At 39.2% G+C, this 19,301-nt stretch overlaps 1 protein-coding gene across 2 annotated transcripts in view; it reads right to left on the bottom strand.

Annotated features, from left to right (window-relative positions):
• Positions 1-19,301, bottom strand: part of SEMA3D (semaphorin 3D) — a 168,775-nt gene that overhangs the window by 62,305 nt on the left and 87,169 nt on the right. For both annotated transcript variants that reach the window (XM_063308241.1, XM_063308242.1), the window contains exons 7-8: positions 11,008-11,136; positions 8,065-8,207 (exon numbers count right to left, since the gene is read on the bottom strand). In XM_063308241.1, the coding sequence (XP_063164311.1) occupies positions 8,065-8,207; positions 11,008-11,136 (272 nt within the window). The remainder of the gene's footprint in view (positions 1-8,064; positions 8,208-11,007; positions 11,137-19,301) is intronic.

Here is a 19,301-nt window from a genome sequence, read left to right as displayed (position 1 = left end):
ACTTGGATGAAGGGAAACAAAGCTGATTTCAGTCAACAATTCTTATTGTCTAGTATTATCCCTAATTATTATCCCTCTGGCTCTCTAAGGCTTTCAATTTTTGACTCAAATGCATTATTTGAAGGCTGATGAGACCTGGGGTGGTGCAGAACAAGGGCAGTGTGTAGTCCTTTTGATCTGAAGAGCAAAAGATGTTTCAGGGAATGTAGGAGCATTGAAGTAGCGTAGGCTTCCAATTCCTTAAATCACCCACATCTCTCATGTGTAGCACCGTGTCAATTTGCTCTGAAGCACCTCTGTGATTCTGAAACACTGGACAGCCCTCATGCAGAGCACGGGATGAAAAGAATAAGACATTTTCCTTTTCTCTACATCCTTTACTCTCCCACCGTGATTCCTGTGAATCATTTCCCCAAAGTGGAATATTGCTAATAATTTTATAATATTTTCTTCAATTACACATTACAAAAGTGTCACCGAGCCACCACCATGCTTAACTGTAGGCAGAGTGTTCTTTTCAGCATATGCTTCATCCTTCTTCCTCCAGACATACCACTGATCCATCAGGCCGAAAAGTTCCAGTTTTGTTTCATTGCTCCACAGAACAGAATCCCAAAACTTGTGGCTTATTTATATGATTTTGAGCATACTGGAGCCAACTTTTCTTGTGCTTTTGGGTCAGTAGTGGTGTACGTCTTGGAGTATGGAAACCTTCTGTGTTTAGTATGCTGAAAAGAACACTCTACCTACAGTTAAGCATGGTGGTGGCTCAGTGATGCTCTGGGGCTGCTTTGCATCCTCTGGCACTGGAAACCTGCAGTGTGTGGACAAGTTGGATTCATTGAAGTATCAGGAAATCCTAGGAGAAAACATCATGCCATCTGTATGGAAGCTGAAGCTTGGGTGTCGTTGGACCTTCCAACAGGACAATGATCCCAAGCATACCTCAAATTCCACTAAGGCTTGGATGCAGAAGAAGTCCTGGAAGATTCTACAGTGGCCATCACAGTCACCTGACTTGAACCCCATAGAAAATCTCTGGTGGGATTTGAAGAAGGCGGTTGCAGCACGCAAACCCAAGAATATGACTGAACTGGAGGCCATTGCTCATGAGGAATGGGCTACGATTCCTCAGGAACACTGCCAGAAGCTGGTGTCTGGCTATGCATCTTGTTTGCAGCAGGTCACAACAGCAAAAGGGTGCTCTACTAAGTACTGAAAATGCTTGCCATGAAGGGGTTGAATAATTTTGAGACTGGAGAAGTCATAAGTTGCATTTTCAGTTGAATTTGGGGACACCACTTGAAGCATTCATTGTGTTGAGCTATTTCAATTGCTTTTGTTTGATTTGTTCATTGCAAACAGCTGAAAGTCTGTACATTCTGACAATCAACCTGATTTTCAATGTGGGTTGAATAATTTCAATTATACTGTAGGTGTGTGTGTGTGTGTGTGTGTGTGCATGCATGCATGCATGCATATATATGTATCATTCATATCACCATAGAATCATACCGTTGGGATATACCTCAAAGGACACCTAGTCCAACCCCATGTTCAGTTAAAGGAACTGCTATCATACTTTGAGCAGATGGCTATCCGGCCCTCTGTTTGAAGACCCTCAGTGAAGGGTGACACACCACTTCATGAGACAACCTGCTACATTGTGTTCATAGCGCCTACCATCTGGATGTTCCTTCTAATATCTAACCTGAATCTACTTCCCTTTAATATCAAGCCTTGATTCTGGTCCTGCCCTCTGGGATGTCAGAGAAGTCCATTCCCTCCTCTAAATGGCAACTCTTTAAATGTCTGAAAATTGCCATTTTTTCTGCCCTCTATTTTCTCCCCTGCAGGCTAAATATACCCAGTTCAACTGACCTTCCCCACCATCTTGGTAGTCATACCCCTGGTAAGGAATATTTATTCCTATGATTATTGTCCCCTCAAAAATCAGTGTTGTCTCTGAAATATAACACAAAGCCCCTATGTAATCTGATGATATCAGAAGAGGCCTCACAACCCAGGCACTGGATATTTCCACTCCGAAGTACAGAGAGCATTCTTGCTGGGAATTTGGGCAGAAATAACCTCGGCACTTCTGGAGGACACCAAATTGAAGAAGGTGGGTCTAAATCTCAGTCGAGAAACTACAAGCTAAGTAAGAACTTATCAGTGCAATATGAGAGACAAAACAAAGTATTTTCACGTTGTTTGTGATTTTATTATCAAGGCCATTATCATTATAGGGGCAGTGAAGAGGACATCTCAGGGTTAGATTAAAAGGAAAAGAGAATCTCGGCTCCCATTAAGGTCACCTTTCTTTTTAAGAGAAGAAAAGAACCACTGAATCAAAAATACTGAAGATCCTGCATTTCCTTGGATACATTAAATGGAATAAATCCTGCTGTTTGGAAATAGCATTTTTTCAATATATTAGGATTTAGCATTACAAGGCTGGAAGAACTTGAGATGTCTTTGTAAATGCACAATGACACACAAGGATATCGAGTTATCTTTCACGGGACCAAGATCCAACTCTGGTATTGAGTGCTGTGCTTCATGTCAGACTCATTTGATAAGACAGCCCCTTCTGCAAAGAACATGACCAAAGCAACAGCTCTTTTGGCATTTAGCAAGCCTTGCTCAGCAATATTAAACAGGACTCACCACATTCGAAGGCACGCAAAGCCGGAAGAGAAATAATGTGTTTATTTCTACGCTCACTGAGAAGCGCAGCAGATCTTTTGGCAGAAACTTTCCTCTGCTTTTCTTGGGCTTTGCCTTGGACATGGGAGCAAGCAGCTAAACCAGGGATGGACAGCCAAAAGACCAAACTTAGCATTTCTTGGTTTTGTTTAACTAAGTTATGCCTGTGCTAATGCACGGCAGTTCTCATCTGTTCTCCAACTCAGAATCAGTACTGCTGGTTTCCAGGAATAAAGGTTGGAGGGTTTTAAGATTCTAAAGGCCATGAAAAGGGGATTTCGGGATCCAGGTACATCAGCAGGGGGGGAGTCAAAAGAGTCAAGATGGTGGTCACATGCCCAAAGCTCCACCTTTTTTTCTGCATACGGAAATTTCTGTGTGCAATAGCAGGCATAAGGCAGGCAGGAAGGAAGGTGCTTGATTCTCTGGAAACTAATTAAAATATGGAAATTTGGTCTGATCTAATTTGATGTGGAACCCCTGGATTAATGCAACAAATGGAAAGTAATTAATAGTCCACTAAGTTTTGTTTCCTGATGTTAGAAGACACTTACTTCCTAAGCATACATACACATACACACAGAGGCATATATATATGTGTGTGTTTATGTGTGTGTATGTGTATGTATCTGTATGTATACACACACACATACATGCACACATACACATTTTTGAAGTAGTATTCTAGAAATGAGTATTTAGAAAAAAATACATGTTTGAAGTAGAATTTAAAATGAGAATATTTAAGCAGAATTGTTACTTTAAAAAAAACACACCAATTTATATAGACATTGGGCCTAATGGAGTTCAGAATAATGAAATGGAAATGTGTCATGAACTAGAAATGTAATATTTAATGATTTTAGACATTCACAACTCAGTGATACTTTATGTTACCACGCATGCATATTTGCCCTTTAAGACTGAGCCCTTTGCGTAGAAAACTCCTTTAGTTTTCTATTCTGTATGCCTATTCCTCTAAGGTATTTTTAAATAAAATGCAAAAACAAAGGTTTGAACTGCATTTCACTTGATATTAGTGGGAACATTCTAGTTTTTCCCAAGCAAAATAAGAAATGTCAGCTACTGCAGATAAGCTGCTGATTACTACTACTTTTTTTTTTTTAAAAGCAAAATATCAAAAATGCCATTTGTCATGACATATTATGCATTTCGGCCTGATTGTGAACACTGAAAGCACTTCCTCTCAATTTATAACTCTATCCCCTTGGTGATACGCAATGAAAAATGACGTAAAGCCAAATTAGGGCTTGTGCATGGGTGTGGGGTGGGTGGGGGATGGAATATGCATTAATACAGTAATGAAAAAAATATTAAACTTAGAAACGTCAAATGAAGAAAATGCAAGAAAGCAGAACCAGAAATTTGCAACCTGAGACTGGTTGGGGAGGATGAACATATAGGCAAAGGTTTTATCTGAAAAAGCAGAATCCCTTGAGCCCTGACGGTAAATTGGTTAAACTGTTTAACTGTTTCTCCTGAACTTTCAAAGTTTGGGCTCTGCTTCTTCTCAGATGAATAAACCGCCTCCCGCCCACACAACTGCAAGTCATTACCCAGCCTGTTGGTTGCAGGAGGCATCTCTCTGAGGCTGAGGAGGGAGACGTCATAGCCAAAAATATGGCCGTTATACTGGTGGTACACCAGCATTTCACATAAGTGGCAATGATGCCATGCATGTCATGCTGTCATTGCACAAATCATGTGAATGATGTGATTGATGCAAAATACATTAATTCATATTACTTGGGTGATAATATCAACACTTGTCCCACCGAGTCATCCATGCATATGTGCTGGGTTTGATGAGACCAAAAATGGTTGGAGAAAAAGAGGGTAGAGCCAGAAGGAGCATGTGGATCATTCACACCCTTTAGCGGTTGCTCCACTTTGGAGGACAGCAGTAGGGTACTGCTTTGTGGTTTTGCTTCAAACAGATCTTTTGATCAAAGCCTCAAGAAAGCAGAAGCTTGTCTTGAAAATCTGAACAGCCCTAACAGGCCACAGGGAGGAAACAACTAACAAAGAATATTGCAATTAAACTGTCTAATACTGGGCAATTTTGACATTATGTTTACCATTGGTGAGGCTTGCAAAAATCAGACTAATATTTACCTGGCAGCATAAATTTGCTTCCATCTTTGATCAACCACAGCTCAATGTATCATCAGAATAGGGACCAACTGTCATGCCTGTTAGCTCTGATTATTTAAGACAAGCTTATCTCAAACTGTAATTTATAAAGATGGCCTGATTAATAATAATTAAGTTTAATAACTATTTAGGAACTGGACAATACACTACACTGCAGTTATTTAAAATGAAAATGAGAGTTTCTGATGTCAGGTATTCTCAGAAACTAGAATTTCTTTAGCTAGGGATGCCAAAGACTGAAGCAGACAGAATATATATGCAAAATATTCATTCTCCAAGTCTGTACTTAAACAATGGCTTATCACTGGTTATGATCTTCTATTGAAATAAGTGTTTTTAACTAAATTACACCTTGCGCATTAGATTCTCTACAATCATATCAGTGGCTTAAAATCATAGGGATGAAGGTATGACATGCACAGTTAATAGGTAAATAAATATTGTTTCATCCTTTCATTCTGACTAAGCTATTCATTCTCTCTTTGTGATGGATGGTGGTGGAGGGGACAGGATTCTTACATCTAAAATATATAGCAAATTTTAAAACATAATACATACATACATTCAGTGGATGAAGCAATACTCAGCGAGAAAGAAGCTATTAGTTATTTTTTCATGTGATATGTAGAGTTATACTTCTCTCAAATAATGTTAAATTTAACTTGCCGTGTCTAATATTGAATCTGTGTTACTCAATTCAACAATCTTCTTGTTCATGTACAGTGAAGTCTCCTCTGAGGTGAGCTCAGCTGTGAGTGATTACATAGATATGTCTACATTGTTTGTTTGTTTTCTTGGAAACAATTTAGAAATAGTTTGTTATTGCCTGAAATGCCTCTTTTGACTTCCCAGTTTAACTTACAGCCTTGGAATTTCTCCTGATGGTCTCCCATCAAAATATCAACCTATCTCTGAGCGTTAATGGATATTGCAGTGACATTATCACTAACTACTATTTTTTACTATGTTTGTTAGGTTTGCATTTTATCACTTCATTATTTTAAAAGGATAGTATGTTTGTATAGAGAGTCAGATTGGTGTAGTGGTTAGGGCACCAAGCTAGAAACCAGGAGACTGTGAGTTCTAGTCCCCTTAGGCATAAAGCCAGCTGGGTGATCTCAGCCTAGTCCCTCTCTCTCAGCCCTAGGAAGAAGCAGGCAAAGGCTTCTTCCAAAAAACTTGCCAAGAAAAATGCAGTGACTTGTCCTGGCAGTCACCAGGAGTCAACAATAACTTGAAGGTGCGTGTGTGCACACACACACATGTGTGTGTGTGTTTGTGTGTGTGTTCTTTTTAAGCTTCAACCTTGATTTGGGTCCTTTCAAGAACTATATATAGAATTTATTTATTTATTTTATTTATTATTCAAATTTTGCTACCACCCATCTCCCCCAAAAGAGGGACTCTGGGCGGTTTACAATAAAATTAAAACTATAATAATAAACAATTAAAATCCTATAAAAATAAAACAATTTGCAAATATAGAATACAAGTGTAAAATCCAAGAGGCTAGAAAATTCTAATCAGGTGGGAGGGGCTCTAAGGCGCGAGCCAACCCCATGAATGGCTGCCCACCTTCCCACCCCATGCGAGACGGCAGAACCAAGTTTTCAGGGCCCTCCTGAAGGTCAGAAGTGAAGGGGCCTGCCTCACCTCCAGGGGCAAGATATTCCAAAGGGTGGGGGCTACTGCAGAGAAGGCCTGCTTCCTGGACACCACCATATGGAATTCTCTTACAGACAGGGTCCGTAACATGCCCTCTCTGGATGATCAGGTGGGGTGGGCTGATGTGATGTGGATGAGACGGTCCCTCAGGTAGCCTGGCCCCACGCCATGTAGGGCTTTAAAGGTCATAACCAACACCCGGAAGCGAACTAGCACCCAGTGCAGCTTGCGCAGTAAAGGTGATATAGGTGCCGATCTAGGGGCACCAAAAATAACCCACGCGGCTGCATTCTGGACCAGCTGAAGCTTCTGGATACTCTTCAAGGGTAGCCTCATGTAGAGCGCATTGCAGTAGTCTATATTGCTTCTCATTCAGTGTTTTCCATCCTATTTGCTGAAAAATTACACTGACAATATTTCTCCAGTATTTTCTTGGGCATGAGTCTTAAGCAATGGGTGAAACTAGTATAAATCTTTTTTCCCTACCTTCTTTTCTAAGGTGCTATATGATTAACACACTGAAGCTGGCAGCCAAGTCTCCAATTAGCCTTTTCTATAAAGCCCTGAGCGCACTGTTATTCTGAGGCATTGTGGAGAAATGCAGGGCATGACAAACAAAATGTCAGAATATCACAGAAAATTTTACAAAAACAATCTCTTATTCTAGGAAACTGAGTAAATGAAACTTCTAAAAAAAAACAAAAAAAACAAGAAATTTGATTTCATTCTGACTTCAAGTAGAGTATGCAGTGTACCAGTAATGGGTGGGATCCAAAGCACTCCTTTATGCACATCCAAGAACTTGGGCACATCCAGTGGATTAATTTAGTAGTTGGACATCATGTTGTATCACATAATGCTTTGGAATTCCCCTCAATTTTAAAAAACAATTTGTCACATTCATGGGCTGCCTGCTGTCTGAGGGATAGCAACTGCATTAGCTGCAGACACTCAGGGGAATGTAGAACTAATTATGTAATTCTTGGGATCTTAGTCATAATAAATATTGTGAATGTAATGAAAAGTGGGGAAGCATTGCAAAAATCCCACATGGCAAGTTGCTGGCTGGCAAAGCAAAGTAGCCTGCAGTCCTTAAAATTCTGGGAAATGAAATATAGACGAAGTTAAATGGATGAAGAGTATAGCCCAATTGCTATGAAAAAGCAATAGTGAAAAAAAAAATCTGGGGAACTGAACTGCAGGAAAATTGGATTGCTTCGGTTAATTCGTTTGTGAATGTAGAAAGGACGCTCTCTGTTCAGTGGCTGGTAATTAAACTGGCTACTACTTAACTTCATTATCAACTATGAAAATATCCCAGTGCCCAAATACAACTGGCTTATCAAACTAAGAGTGCAAGACAAGCCGAGTGAATTCTAGACTTCATTATTAATCCATATTATTATGTGTAGACTAGACAGTACTTTAGGGGAAATTATTTCCTCCCTGGGGCGATTCGTATTTACTGAGGAAACAATGCGATGGAGTTCATTTTACAAAATCCATATTGCTCACCTTGCAGACGCGGCCTACACGGGAAAGAATGGCTCTGTCGGAGGTGCTACTCTCTTGAGAAACTTCTCGGAAAAAGAAATAGATTTTGTCATCGTCTGGATTATACGTGTCTGGGACAGGAAAGATTCCAATAAACTTTGCCCCTAAAAGACATAAAAAACAATAGGAACAAGTGTCATGCCACTTAATTGTATTTTCTCAGACCAGATGACCTTTAAACACAGCGAGGCATTGGCAAAAGAGATTTAAATTGATATATTTCTCCACCTCCTCTTTCTCCTAACTGATTTTTTCTCTCGAATTCAGTACTATACTCGTATTGAAGATGCTAATACAATGAAAGCAATGGAAAGGCAAGTAATATTTAATAGGATTAAACAGAAAACTCATTTACTCATCCGTATTTGCAATGTTCGCAAGAAAGAGCATATTAATAATGTCTTAAACGTTAAAATAGCACACAGGGACGGCAACTGACCGTGCCAGCACCTGAACCTTACTTTTATACTGAAAACCAGGCAGGATGCTCGGCACCCCTGCAGCCTATCAGGATGGTAGAAGATACAGCATGGGACCCAGAGCATAATTATTTGCCCTCCAACACGTCATTATAGCTTTGCTTATTCCCCTCTGCTTCACCTAAATGGCCCTTTCGAGATCTGTGATTCTACTGGTGTTTCCACACACTTTCCCACTATTATTTCTCTAAATCATTTTGAAGACAGTCAGCCATTGCATTCACATCTGCCAGCCTCAAAACACTGAGAAATGCTGAGAATATCAAACTGTTCCAGCTAACCAATAAAGAGTGAAAACTGTGTGTCAACTGATGCCCATCCTGAGCCACTGAAGGTCTTGAAGCAATAAAGATCCTCATACCCCACCCACCCAGAAAGGAAACAGAATTAATTCGTAAATCTTCCCCCATCCACGTTATACGACTATCCCCTGCTGCCACAAAGGTAAATTGTAATAATCCAAGCCACGTTGCCTCCAAAGGTGAATTGACAGAATATTGGCATAGGAAACACCATCTAAGAGCCAGGAGGTGTGGTAAATTCCAAGTTCCCAACAACATGAAAAATATTGCTCACAACTTCTGCAGAATGATAACACTGCAAAGAAAACTCCTGCTTGGCTCTGGTTTCAAGCAGACCACAGCAGATTCTGGGAAAAAACATGATTCAGCTCTCAAAACCAGCCAATGTTAACCAAATACACAGGCCCATTGCTGATATTATATTAAGTAATATAATATCCCATATTATCATGAAACATACCATAGAGTCTATTTTGCTTAAAATAGAAATAAAACATATATTTCAATAAACATAAATATGAATTTCTATCTAAAAATATCAATAAATGTAGAATTGGTTGGGTAGTCATATCTCAACACTGAAATCAACTTTTAGATCAGCAACAACTAAGAAATTTCCAATCCTAAATTATTATTTCCTAGTGATTACATATTTTTTCAGAATTATTTATAGTTGAACATAACTGTAAGTTTGGAGAGAAATACAACAGTTTTAAACATCTATATTCAATATTTCTGTCCAACACAAGATTTGCACAGACACAGACAATCTTTACAGTAAGTAAAAGTAAATGCTCCTTTCATGGACAGATCAGTCTAGTTTTCTTGACAGCAATGCAAAAGTGATTTGCCCTTGCTGTTAAAGCTTCACCCATGGCATGGCAATAAATCACTCTAGAAAGTTGTGGCAGAAGAGTCAAGCTCAATGCTTGGACAGTTGTTTTTTATTACAGATGCCAAGGAAACAACTTTAATAAAAAAAACCTGACAAGCAGATCAGCTACTGCAGGATCTAGGAATTAAGCCATATTAATATTAGACTCAGGCTCTAGATCGTATTTCTCTTTCTCCTGCTCTTATGTGGGCAAGAGACTTCTTGCCATTAATTTCTTGCATGGATTTGGAACATCTCTCCTGTCCAAGCACTAGCCAAGCCCAATCCTGCTCAGTTTCTAAGCCCAGACAAGGCCAACCAGGTTTGGCCAACTACGCAGAGTCACATGGAAAAGCATTTGGGAATTCCAGAATAGTCAGCTTAACTGGAAAGCTTAAAAATTTTCTTGGAAGGAGACCATGGGAAGCCACTTCTTCATAAGATTGCCAAAGAAACTGCAGGAATGCACCATGAATGGAGGACTAAGTAAAAAATTGTTAATGGCACAGAACCTGGATATCTTCAAGATTGCTTGCCCCAGAATTTATCTGCCTGTCCAATGGATCAGGGAAATAAGGCCTGTTGAAGGTCCTATCCCAAGGGAATTCAACCTGGAGGAACACACACTGAGGTCTTCTGAGTGGCAGCTCCCCTTCTGTGGAATGGCATCCTCTTGGATACATAGATTGCCACCTCCCAGATGAGTTTTTCCATCAGGGTATTTGAGGTTGGCCTTAACCTGGAGGATGTTATCACTATAGTTTCTCTTGGTTGTTCTTAATTTTTTGTTTATACTGTATGACCATTCAAGGTCAGGAGCAGAATAGAAATGCTGGTAATAAATAAACATACATTAGTGAATATAGTTAATAAGCAGTGAACAAATTTGATTCCCATTTGTTGTACCAATTGTCTGAGCTTCTTTGTATTAAGTTCTTGGCCAAAGCAATTTCTTGCATTTTTAAATGCTACTGATTTAACAGCACACTAATCCAATAAAGCAGAATCTAATCTTGCTGCTCATAATAATAACTGCATCCATAGCAGAAATAAGAGACCTAACATCTAAAACCCATATATGCTCTTAACATGGAACTGAATGGGAAATGTTGGGATCTGTCAAGATATCTACAGAATTCACTTAGGATATTTCATAAAGATTCCTCTGTCTGCAGATCTATTCATGACAACATTAAGTAAAACAAGTTCTGAAATAATACATTCTACAGTAGCATGTTTAGCTTCTTACCATTTAACCAGTAGTGTTCAGAAATATCAGTCCTGATGCAATGTTGGTCTTGTGATGAGCCTAGAGAACGTGTTAATGCAGTATCTTTGCCAAGGAAATCAGAGGCTGTTCCAGAATAAAGATATTCATCTGCAAACAGGCAGCAAATAGAAAAACATTACTTAAGACCATGGAGCATAGATACCGACCTTGAAAACTGATTCCCAAAGTAGGACATCTTGCTCCTTATTTGTAATCATCAATGGGAGAAGTGCTTTGTGCATTTCCAAAACAGATGGCCTTCTCATTATTTCCCAGGGGAGATATGACTTTGCTTTCTTTTCAGGGCAAAATCAAATTGTGTGGTTTTGCCTAAGCAATTAATCATCTACTGTAACTGAGTATTTTGCTGAATAAATAGTCTCTGTGCTGCTCATAACTTTATCATTGGGATAATACGGCATTTGTCTTTTTATATTGCTATACATAGTAACCTAACATTCTTTGTTCATGAATAATGATAATACAGCTCAAATATACATAAATTTCTTAATTCATGAACACTGGAAAAACTGTTTCAGCATTTGGGATTCAGAAAATGCAGGGTAGCCAACTGTTTCTGGAAAGTTCACAGCTTGCAACTTAAGGATTCAGAAGCAGAACAGCTCCGTATTTGGAATTTGTATCTGCTATTTTCAGTCAACATGAAGAACAGAGGCATCTGCAGGTATGGGTAAAATAAGGTCAGGATGGTGCCCATGACCACACAGCTGTGCCCCCACCCAGATTGTAGGTTGTGGCCACCATCTTGGGTTCGGTTCTGCTTTTTAAAAAAAACCCACAAACACTGGGCAGAAACCTCTGGTGGTGCCTCATTTAGCTGAAGTTTAGCAGACTCCACTGGAGCTGGGCAGCTAATAAATTTAAATAAAAACAAACAAACAAACAAATAAAAATAAAAGTTGTAAAATCAAAAACGAGCAAGGAAGAGATCCTTAGTCCATAGGTACTTACTTACACCATAATGCAATATGATAAATTTTATATCATTATAAGGTGGTTGTTTTTTTTTGCTACAACGTAATTAGCCGTGGCAATATTTTTCTCTAAATCAGCTGTTGCTGAAAATCAGAACTAAACGAAGAGGCCAACTTTCAGAAGATCAAAAAGATTAAAAACAGTAATACCTGAGAAGTTTAAAGAGTAAAATGAAATGTATGAATTGATACATGGATGATTAATCTTCCACTTCTTTCATACTTTGCAGAACATTGTTTATTCTGATGGGAACGCATGGCACATATATCTAGGTGTTTATGAAGAACACTTGAAAATAACTCCAAATTTTTATGTCAAGTTTTGGGAAGTTATTATATACCTATCCAACCTTCCCAACTAATTAGCACAGTCAAGGCAGTTAACAGCTCTCACACTAGCATCAAATAGTAAGATAAAAATACTAAGATGTATAGAGAGCCAGTTTGGTGTGGTGATTAAGGCAGTGTTTCTCAACCCCCAAAGCTGGCTGGGGAATTCTGGGAGTTGAAGTCCACACCTATTCAAGTTGTCAAGGCTTGGAAACACTGTATTTCAGGGTAGAACATCAGGGTAGAAACTAGGAGACTGAGAGTTCTAGTCCTGCCTTAGGCACAAAACCAGCTGGATGACTTTGGACCAGTCACTCTCTCTCAGCCCTAGGAAGGATGCAATAGCGAAATCGCTTCTGAAATCTTGCAGAGACATGTCCAGGCAGTTGTAAGGAGTCAGCAATGACTTCAAGGCGCACGCACATGCGTGCGCGCACACACACACACACACACACACTAAAATCAGCAAGAGGCCAGGATGGAGAAATGTATTATATCTCTCTAGTACTGCAAAAGAAGACTTTGGATGTCTGGCAGCATCATTAAAAGGGATTTCTTTCTGATCTTCATGTCCAGACAGAGTCATTGTGAGAAAGGGACTCAGAAAGCCACTATCAATTCTATACCTATTGAAATTTCATACATTTTAAGAGTTTTATGAAGAAAATTATCCACTTAAGCATCAAAATTTTCTCTGCTGTTTTTACACACATTTTCTACGTATTACTTCCTGCTCTTTTTTCTCTGCTTTGCATATTATCACTTACTTCGCTAAGGGAAACAATACTATGGGTATGTATCTATCCATGGGCATTGTTGATGCTTTTATATCAGCCTTCTCCAACTTGATGTCCCCTGGATTTTTGGATGACAGTGTGGAGATGAAGGATATTACCAACCAAAATACCTGGAGGGCATCAGGTCAAGCTGTTCAGAGGCATACATGCAATTTATATTTGAAGCATCAAGAATGAGTTTTAGTTTCCCAGATTTTAATATCATGCTGTATCTTTCCCTATCAGTGGCTGTGGATGATAGGAAGGAAGATAGGAAGGAAGAAGGAAGGTAGGACATCAGGATCCAGAAGAAATAAGTAACAGCAAGATAATAGAAAAGAACAGAAATAGAATAACTTTATTGTCATTCCACTATGCACTATACACCAAATGCATAATAAAATGAAATTTCCTTGCAGTTGGCTCACAAACACAATCAGACACTAAAATAAAAATACCATAATAACTATAAAATATATACTCTTTGCACATTCCACATTCCACTTAAAAAACTTATTAAGTATTCAGGAGTCTAATAGCCTGGGGGACAAAGCTATTACCCAATCTGGCTGTTCTACATTGGATGCAGAGGAACCTTTTCCCAGAGGGCAACAAAGAAAACAGGCCATGATGAGGATGGGAGCAGTCACTGACGATATTTCAAGATCTGGACCGACAGCGTCCATATGCTATATCCTGGATGGGAGGCAGTGAGATCCCAATTATCCTCTCTGCTGCCCTCACCACCCTCTGCACAGACTTCCTATCCGAGGCACTACAGCCTCCAAACCAGATGGAAATACAATTGGTCAATACACTCTCTGTAGTTCCTCTATAGAAAGTAAGGAGGATGGGAGGTGGAAGATGTGCTTTCCTCATCCAGTGCAAAAACTGCAGACACTGCTGTGCTCGTTTTACCAAAAATGGAGTGTTAAGAGACCAAGTCAGACTATTCGTTATCTGCACTCCCAGGAATCTAATGCTACTAACTGACTCCACAGCTGTGCCATTAATAAAGAGTGGGGTGTGGCTAAGCCGGTTCCTCCTAAAGCCAATAATCATCTCCTTAGTTTTTTCCACGTTTAGAACCAGGCTGTTTCTATTACACCGATCCACCAAACCTTTCACCTTCTCCCTGTAAGCCCAATCATTGTCATCCTTGATAAGACCCACCACCGTTGTGTCATCTGCATATTTCACAACGGAATTGGTGGTCAACCTGGCACAACAGTCATGCTCAAAGATATAGAGCTATAGCGCTAGAGTTATTATTTTCAACTTGTACTGACTGAGACCTCTCAAGAAGGAAGTCAAGTAGCCAATTACACAAAGGAGTACTGAAGCCCAGAGAACCCAGCTTGTCTACCAAATGCTGGGGAACAATCGTATTGAATGCTGAGCTGAAATCAACAAACAGCAATCACACACAGCTGCTCTTCTCCTCCAGATGTACCAAGCTCGAATGAAGACCAAAGGAGACTGCATCCCTGCAGAGCGATTCTGCCGATAAGCAAACTGAAGTGGATCAAACAATGGAGGGAGTCTGGAAACAATATAGTCCTTTATCAGCCTCTCAAAACATTTCATCACAATGGGAGTGAGTGCTATCTGAGGACAATCGTTGAGACACCTGATTGTAGATTTTTTAGGCACAGGTATAATGGTTGCAGTCTTAAAGCATACTGGGACCACAGCCTGATGCAAAGAAATATTAAATATGTCTGTGAGGACACTGGCCAGCTATTCAGCACAGTCCTTCAGTACCCAACCTGGGATATTATCTGGGCCCGTTGCTATATGAATATTAATTTTTCTCAGGGTCCTCATACAGATTAAAACTAGGTTTGACAACAGGGAGCTGTTGTCAAATCTAGTGGTTTCAGTAAATATATATATCCCACAGACACACAAGAATGGTTTTCTTCCTGTCCATAGTGCTCAAACAGGCTTCTCCCTCCCTCCCTCCCTCCCTCCCTCCCTCCCTCCCTCTCTCTCTCTCTCTCTCTTTCTTTCTCCCAGTATTCTTTTATGTAGCAATCAAAACACATTCTGGCAGGTAAAAATCCATAATGAAGAATGAATGGTATAATGAAAGTTTGCCTATTGACAGACACACTAAACGATGGATAAATCAGCAGGGCTAAAAGAAGCAACCCAACCCTGCTTTAACTTTTGATGACAAGGTCCTTTCAACACTAGCCTTGTTCTTTGTTCTCCTGCACATCTGTTATTTTGTGTGAAGCACTTGGGAAAAGCTTGTTATTAAAAAGTAAACTTCAAATAGGGAAAAAGCATCACCATTAAAAGTGGTGTGCCTGACATGTAAGAGTAGGCTCTTAAAAAAGAGAATTAGTTCAAGTAAGTATTCATAGGATATGGTTTAATTTGGCATCATTCAATTATTGTTCTTCGTTTTCCATGACTAGTTCTCGCAGTAAAATTCCGAACAAGTACAATGAGCAAATTGGGAAAGTTCTCCAGAAAAGTGGAAAGCTTTTGAAATAGGAATTTCTATGGCACATATTGAGCAGGGACAGAAGAAATAATTTGGTATGTTTGGTATAAGCTGGAATCTTGATATTTTGTCCACTGCAGGAATAATAAAGGTAGAAAAGGTTGTTCTAGAATAAATATCGAAAATGGGATTTTGGCCAATGACATGTAGTGAGGATTGATTACATTTAGTTTCATAAATGAAGAATGAGTTGAACTTCCATTTAGACTCCTAACACAGACCCCTGTGTTAAAATGTTTAAATTTAATCCTAATTGATCTGCTTATTTCAGAATCTCTTCCAAAGACTGAACTGAATGAGCAACGAAAGAAACTCTTTTACAGCATGGGCAATCTTGCAGAAGTATACTGCGGAAGGGTGGATCAGGATCCTGGTTGATCTCTATGAGTTCTATACCTCTGCAGCACACTCATATGTTTGAGAAAATTTCTAGTTATGCAGAGTTAGTGTGAGAGAGTGTTTCCAGATTTATTTGGGAAAGGTTTTTGTTCATAGAGGGCATGAAAGTGAGTGTTCTCGTTCCCTTTTTTTCAGAAAGCATCTCTGTTGGGCAGTGAATTCCTCTCTCTAGAAACTCCTAATCCCCAATGAATTCCTCGATCCCTGGAAATGTTAAACACACATACATACACAAACTACAGCTTCAGAACAGTCCCAGGTATCTTCAGTACCAATCAAAAAGATTTGGGGGTGAATCTCTTTGAGCAGTGACAGACTAAATTTGGCTCAGCTGCTGGGATAGTATTTTATTTTATTTTATTTTATTTTATTTTATTTTGCTTTGTTTTATTTTATTTTATTTAGTTTTTCAGCTTCCCATGGCATTCTAATATCCTGACAAACTATGCAATTGGAATGTAAAGATCCATATTTAATGAAGATAGGCATATCTTTTAGGAAGTTTCCTACAGTTCCTAGCAACTCCACTGGACTTCTGGGGAGCAGGCACAGAGGGAGCAATGAAAGACACATCATTGTCCCCTGATTTTCCTTATTTCCCATAGTCCGTTCCTGGCTATCTTCCAGGTTTCCTCCAGTCCAATCTCCCCATCTTTCAACTCTCTCCCCCTTTGCATCTCCTGGTTAATTAGAGCCCAATTCTCTGCCCATTTGCATCTTGCAATAACAATGCTGGCTATATCTATATTTAACCTGGTTTACAATGGCATTTGTCCATGCACATACCTGTTTTAAGAAGAGCTGGCATAAAAGAATAGGCATGCTGCATGCTTTAAAACAAGCCCCTTTGAAGATTATTCATTCTAGACAGTGCCTCTAAGTCATATATTCACTAGTGCGCTTGGTTTTTTCCTGACACTTCTGTGGTCTGTCTGTCCACATATAAAAAGCTGAAGATTAAGGGCTTGGTTTATATTTTACCACTGCTGCATGGAATCTACTTTAAGCTGTACTGGCTCTGACTGTGGTGGAAAGTTGTTCTACAGCTTTCATGGAAAGCATGAGAGCTTCCCAATCCAGATGTTTGTGGTGATGTACAGAAAGCTGTGCAAAACCATAATAGGAGCCACTGTACCATCTTAAAACAGCTTATTATATGACGGCATGTTGAGGCCTTTAATTTGAGTTGGCCCTGAATAAGTGGGTGTCAGGGTCAGGCTAAAGTCATAAGCAACCTACATCTAAATTAAAATATAGAAAATATAGAATATAGTACTTTCCAATCCAGCTCTCCACTGCTTCTTGAATCAAAACCAGAGATTTCAACTGGAGTTAGAATTCAGCCCTGAATTGGAGAAACAGAGCATTCTGAAGACATAAATCTCTTTGTAAACCTGATCTAACACTGTACCACAAATTCAGATTCCTTGCTCTGGCCAGACAATCCAAAGGCGCCAACTGTCTCCCAAATATGGAAAAAGGGACTAAAGTTACATCTGTAGCCCATTCTGAAAAGGAAATTGGGGTCCTTGCAGAGGGTGAGCGGGAAATCAGGATTTATTGATATGATTTGCAAATCATATCAATAAATCCTGATTTCATGCTCACCCTTGATGATTTGCAAATCATCAGCATTGTGGCCAGTGTCAACAAGAAGCTAGAGCCCAATGGTTAGTGACTCAATGGGCAATTCATGTATCTCTAAGAAACATGGTGTCCTAACTGCAAAATCAACCTTAAGACTGCTCATGCAATCTATTTTTGCTTAAACAGCTATCTAACTATCTGGCTGGCTGGCTTTGGATTAATTGTATATAGCTAGTCCTCCACAGTACAAGTTAATTTGCAATATATAACTGGTTGCTTCTGACGAGCTTTTTATGTAATTCTGTTTACCAGATGCTGCTATAATCTGTTCTGTTGTGACAAGATATACTGCCGTATGCACATCCAGCTTGATTAGTAGATTTCTAAGAGTTTTAAGAACAGACAGAAGTGATTACCTTTAATTGGCGAAGACTCATTCTCAGATAATGGGATTTTCAGTTCAATTTTCAGAATCTCTAGTATTAGAACCATACTTGAGGATGTAAGTGAATCAGAGTGATAGAGCAGATTCTGCTTTAGTTATCTTAAGCTTCCACTAATTCAGCTATTAAAATGTCACCCGCCCTGTGACAGTTCTAAGGGTGACAAGATAACTTGAGAAATTTACTATATACTGGAATCTCTGTCTTCAAGAAAAGACGACTAGGGATTCTTCCAATGATCATTTAAAAAACCTTTGACCACCACTTTGAAAAGACAGTCCCTACTACCTTTGGTTCTTTTTTTAAAAAAAAATAATAATGGATGGCTTAGACCTTAGCAGGGTCAGGATTAGGAATTATCCACCTCATTATCTGAGAATAAAGGCTGAATATTTATCACATTCTTTTTTTGAACTGTGACCAATCCTTCAAAGAAACAGAATATAACATATCTTCTGCCATAAATTAAACGGGGAAAAAATGTCAGGTACATTCTTCTTATCTTACAACAAGACATTATAACTTGATGGACAAGTTAAATGAAACTGGGCAAAAAACAGAAAAGAAGAACAATGTCAAAGGTAATTCTTAGCAGCACTGAAGTGAAGAGATTAGTCTAGCATTCCAGGATGGCAGATAGCTGACTCCACCAATATGATTCAAGGGCAAGAAGAAGGCAGAGTGATATTGTACTTTGACACAGTGCTTTAGGCTAGGATTTTAACAATACAATAAGGGCGTAATGCACCGGATTTTGTTCCACATGAATGCACTTAGTACAGAGACATCAGAGGTCACTTCTTGAGAAGTCATGTACAAATACAGCACACATCAAAGCTAGGATTCGGTCAAAGACTTGCATTTTTCTGCAAACCTTCCTGATTTGCGTTTCCCAACCCAAAATGTAGATCGCCCTTTGGCTATCTGCACTTCTCTGAATTTTGCCGTGTAGTTCTCTGATTAAAAAACAAGCACATCAATATTCATACATGGGGAACAGCACAGACAAAATTGTACAGATGTATAAATATAGACAAATTGGTGTTGAAACCTGAGTCACAGACACAGGCTTTTAAAAAATTAAACAGACACAAAAAATGAGGCAAAGCTAATGAATCATGTGAAGTGGAAAGATCCAGCTATCCCTAACTGAAGGGCTGGGTTAATTCATCTTGTATCATTTAAGCACAATGAATTCACAAGCAGATCTCTGAATTTTGGTTCTTTC

This window comes from Candoia aspera, chromosome 7 (genome assembly GCF_035149785.1).
Source record: "Candoia aspera isolate rCanAsp1 chromosome 7, rCanAsp1.hap2, whole genome shotgun sequence".
In the NCBI taxonomy this organism is placed as follows: domain Eukaryota; kingdom Metazoa; phylum Chordata; class Lepidosauria; order Squamata; family Boidae; genus Candoia; species Candoia aspera.
The sequence above is the reverse complement of the archived record's forward strand: the minus strand, read 5'-3'. Positions and strand labels throughout refer to the sequence as shown.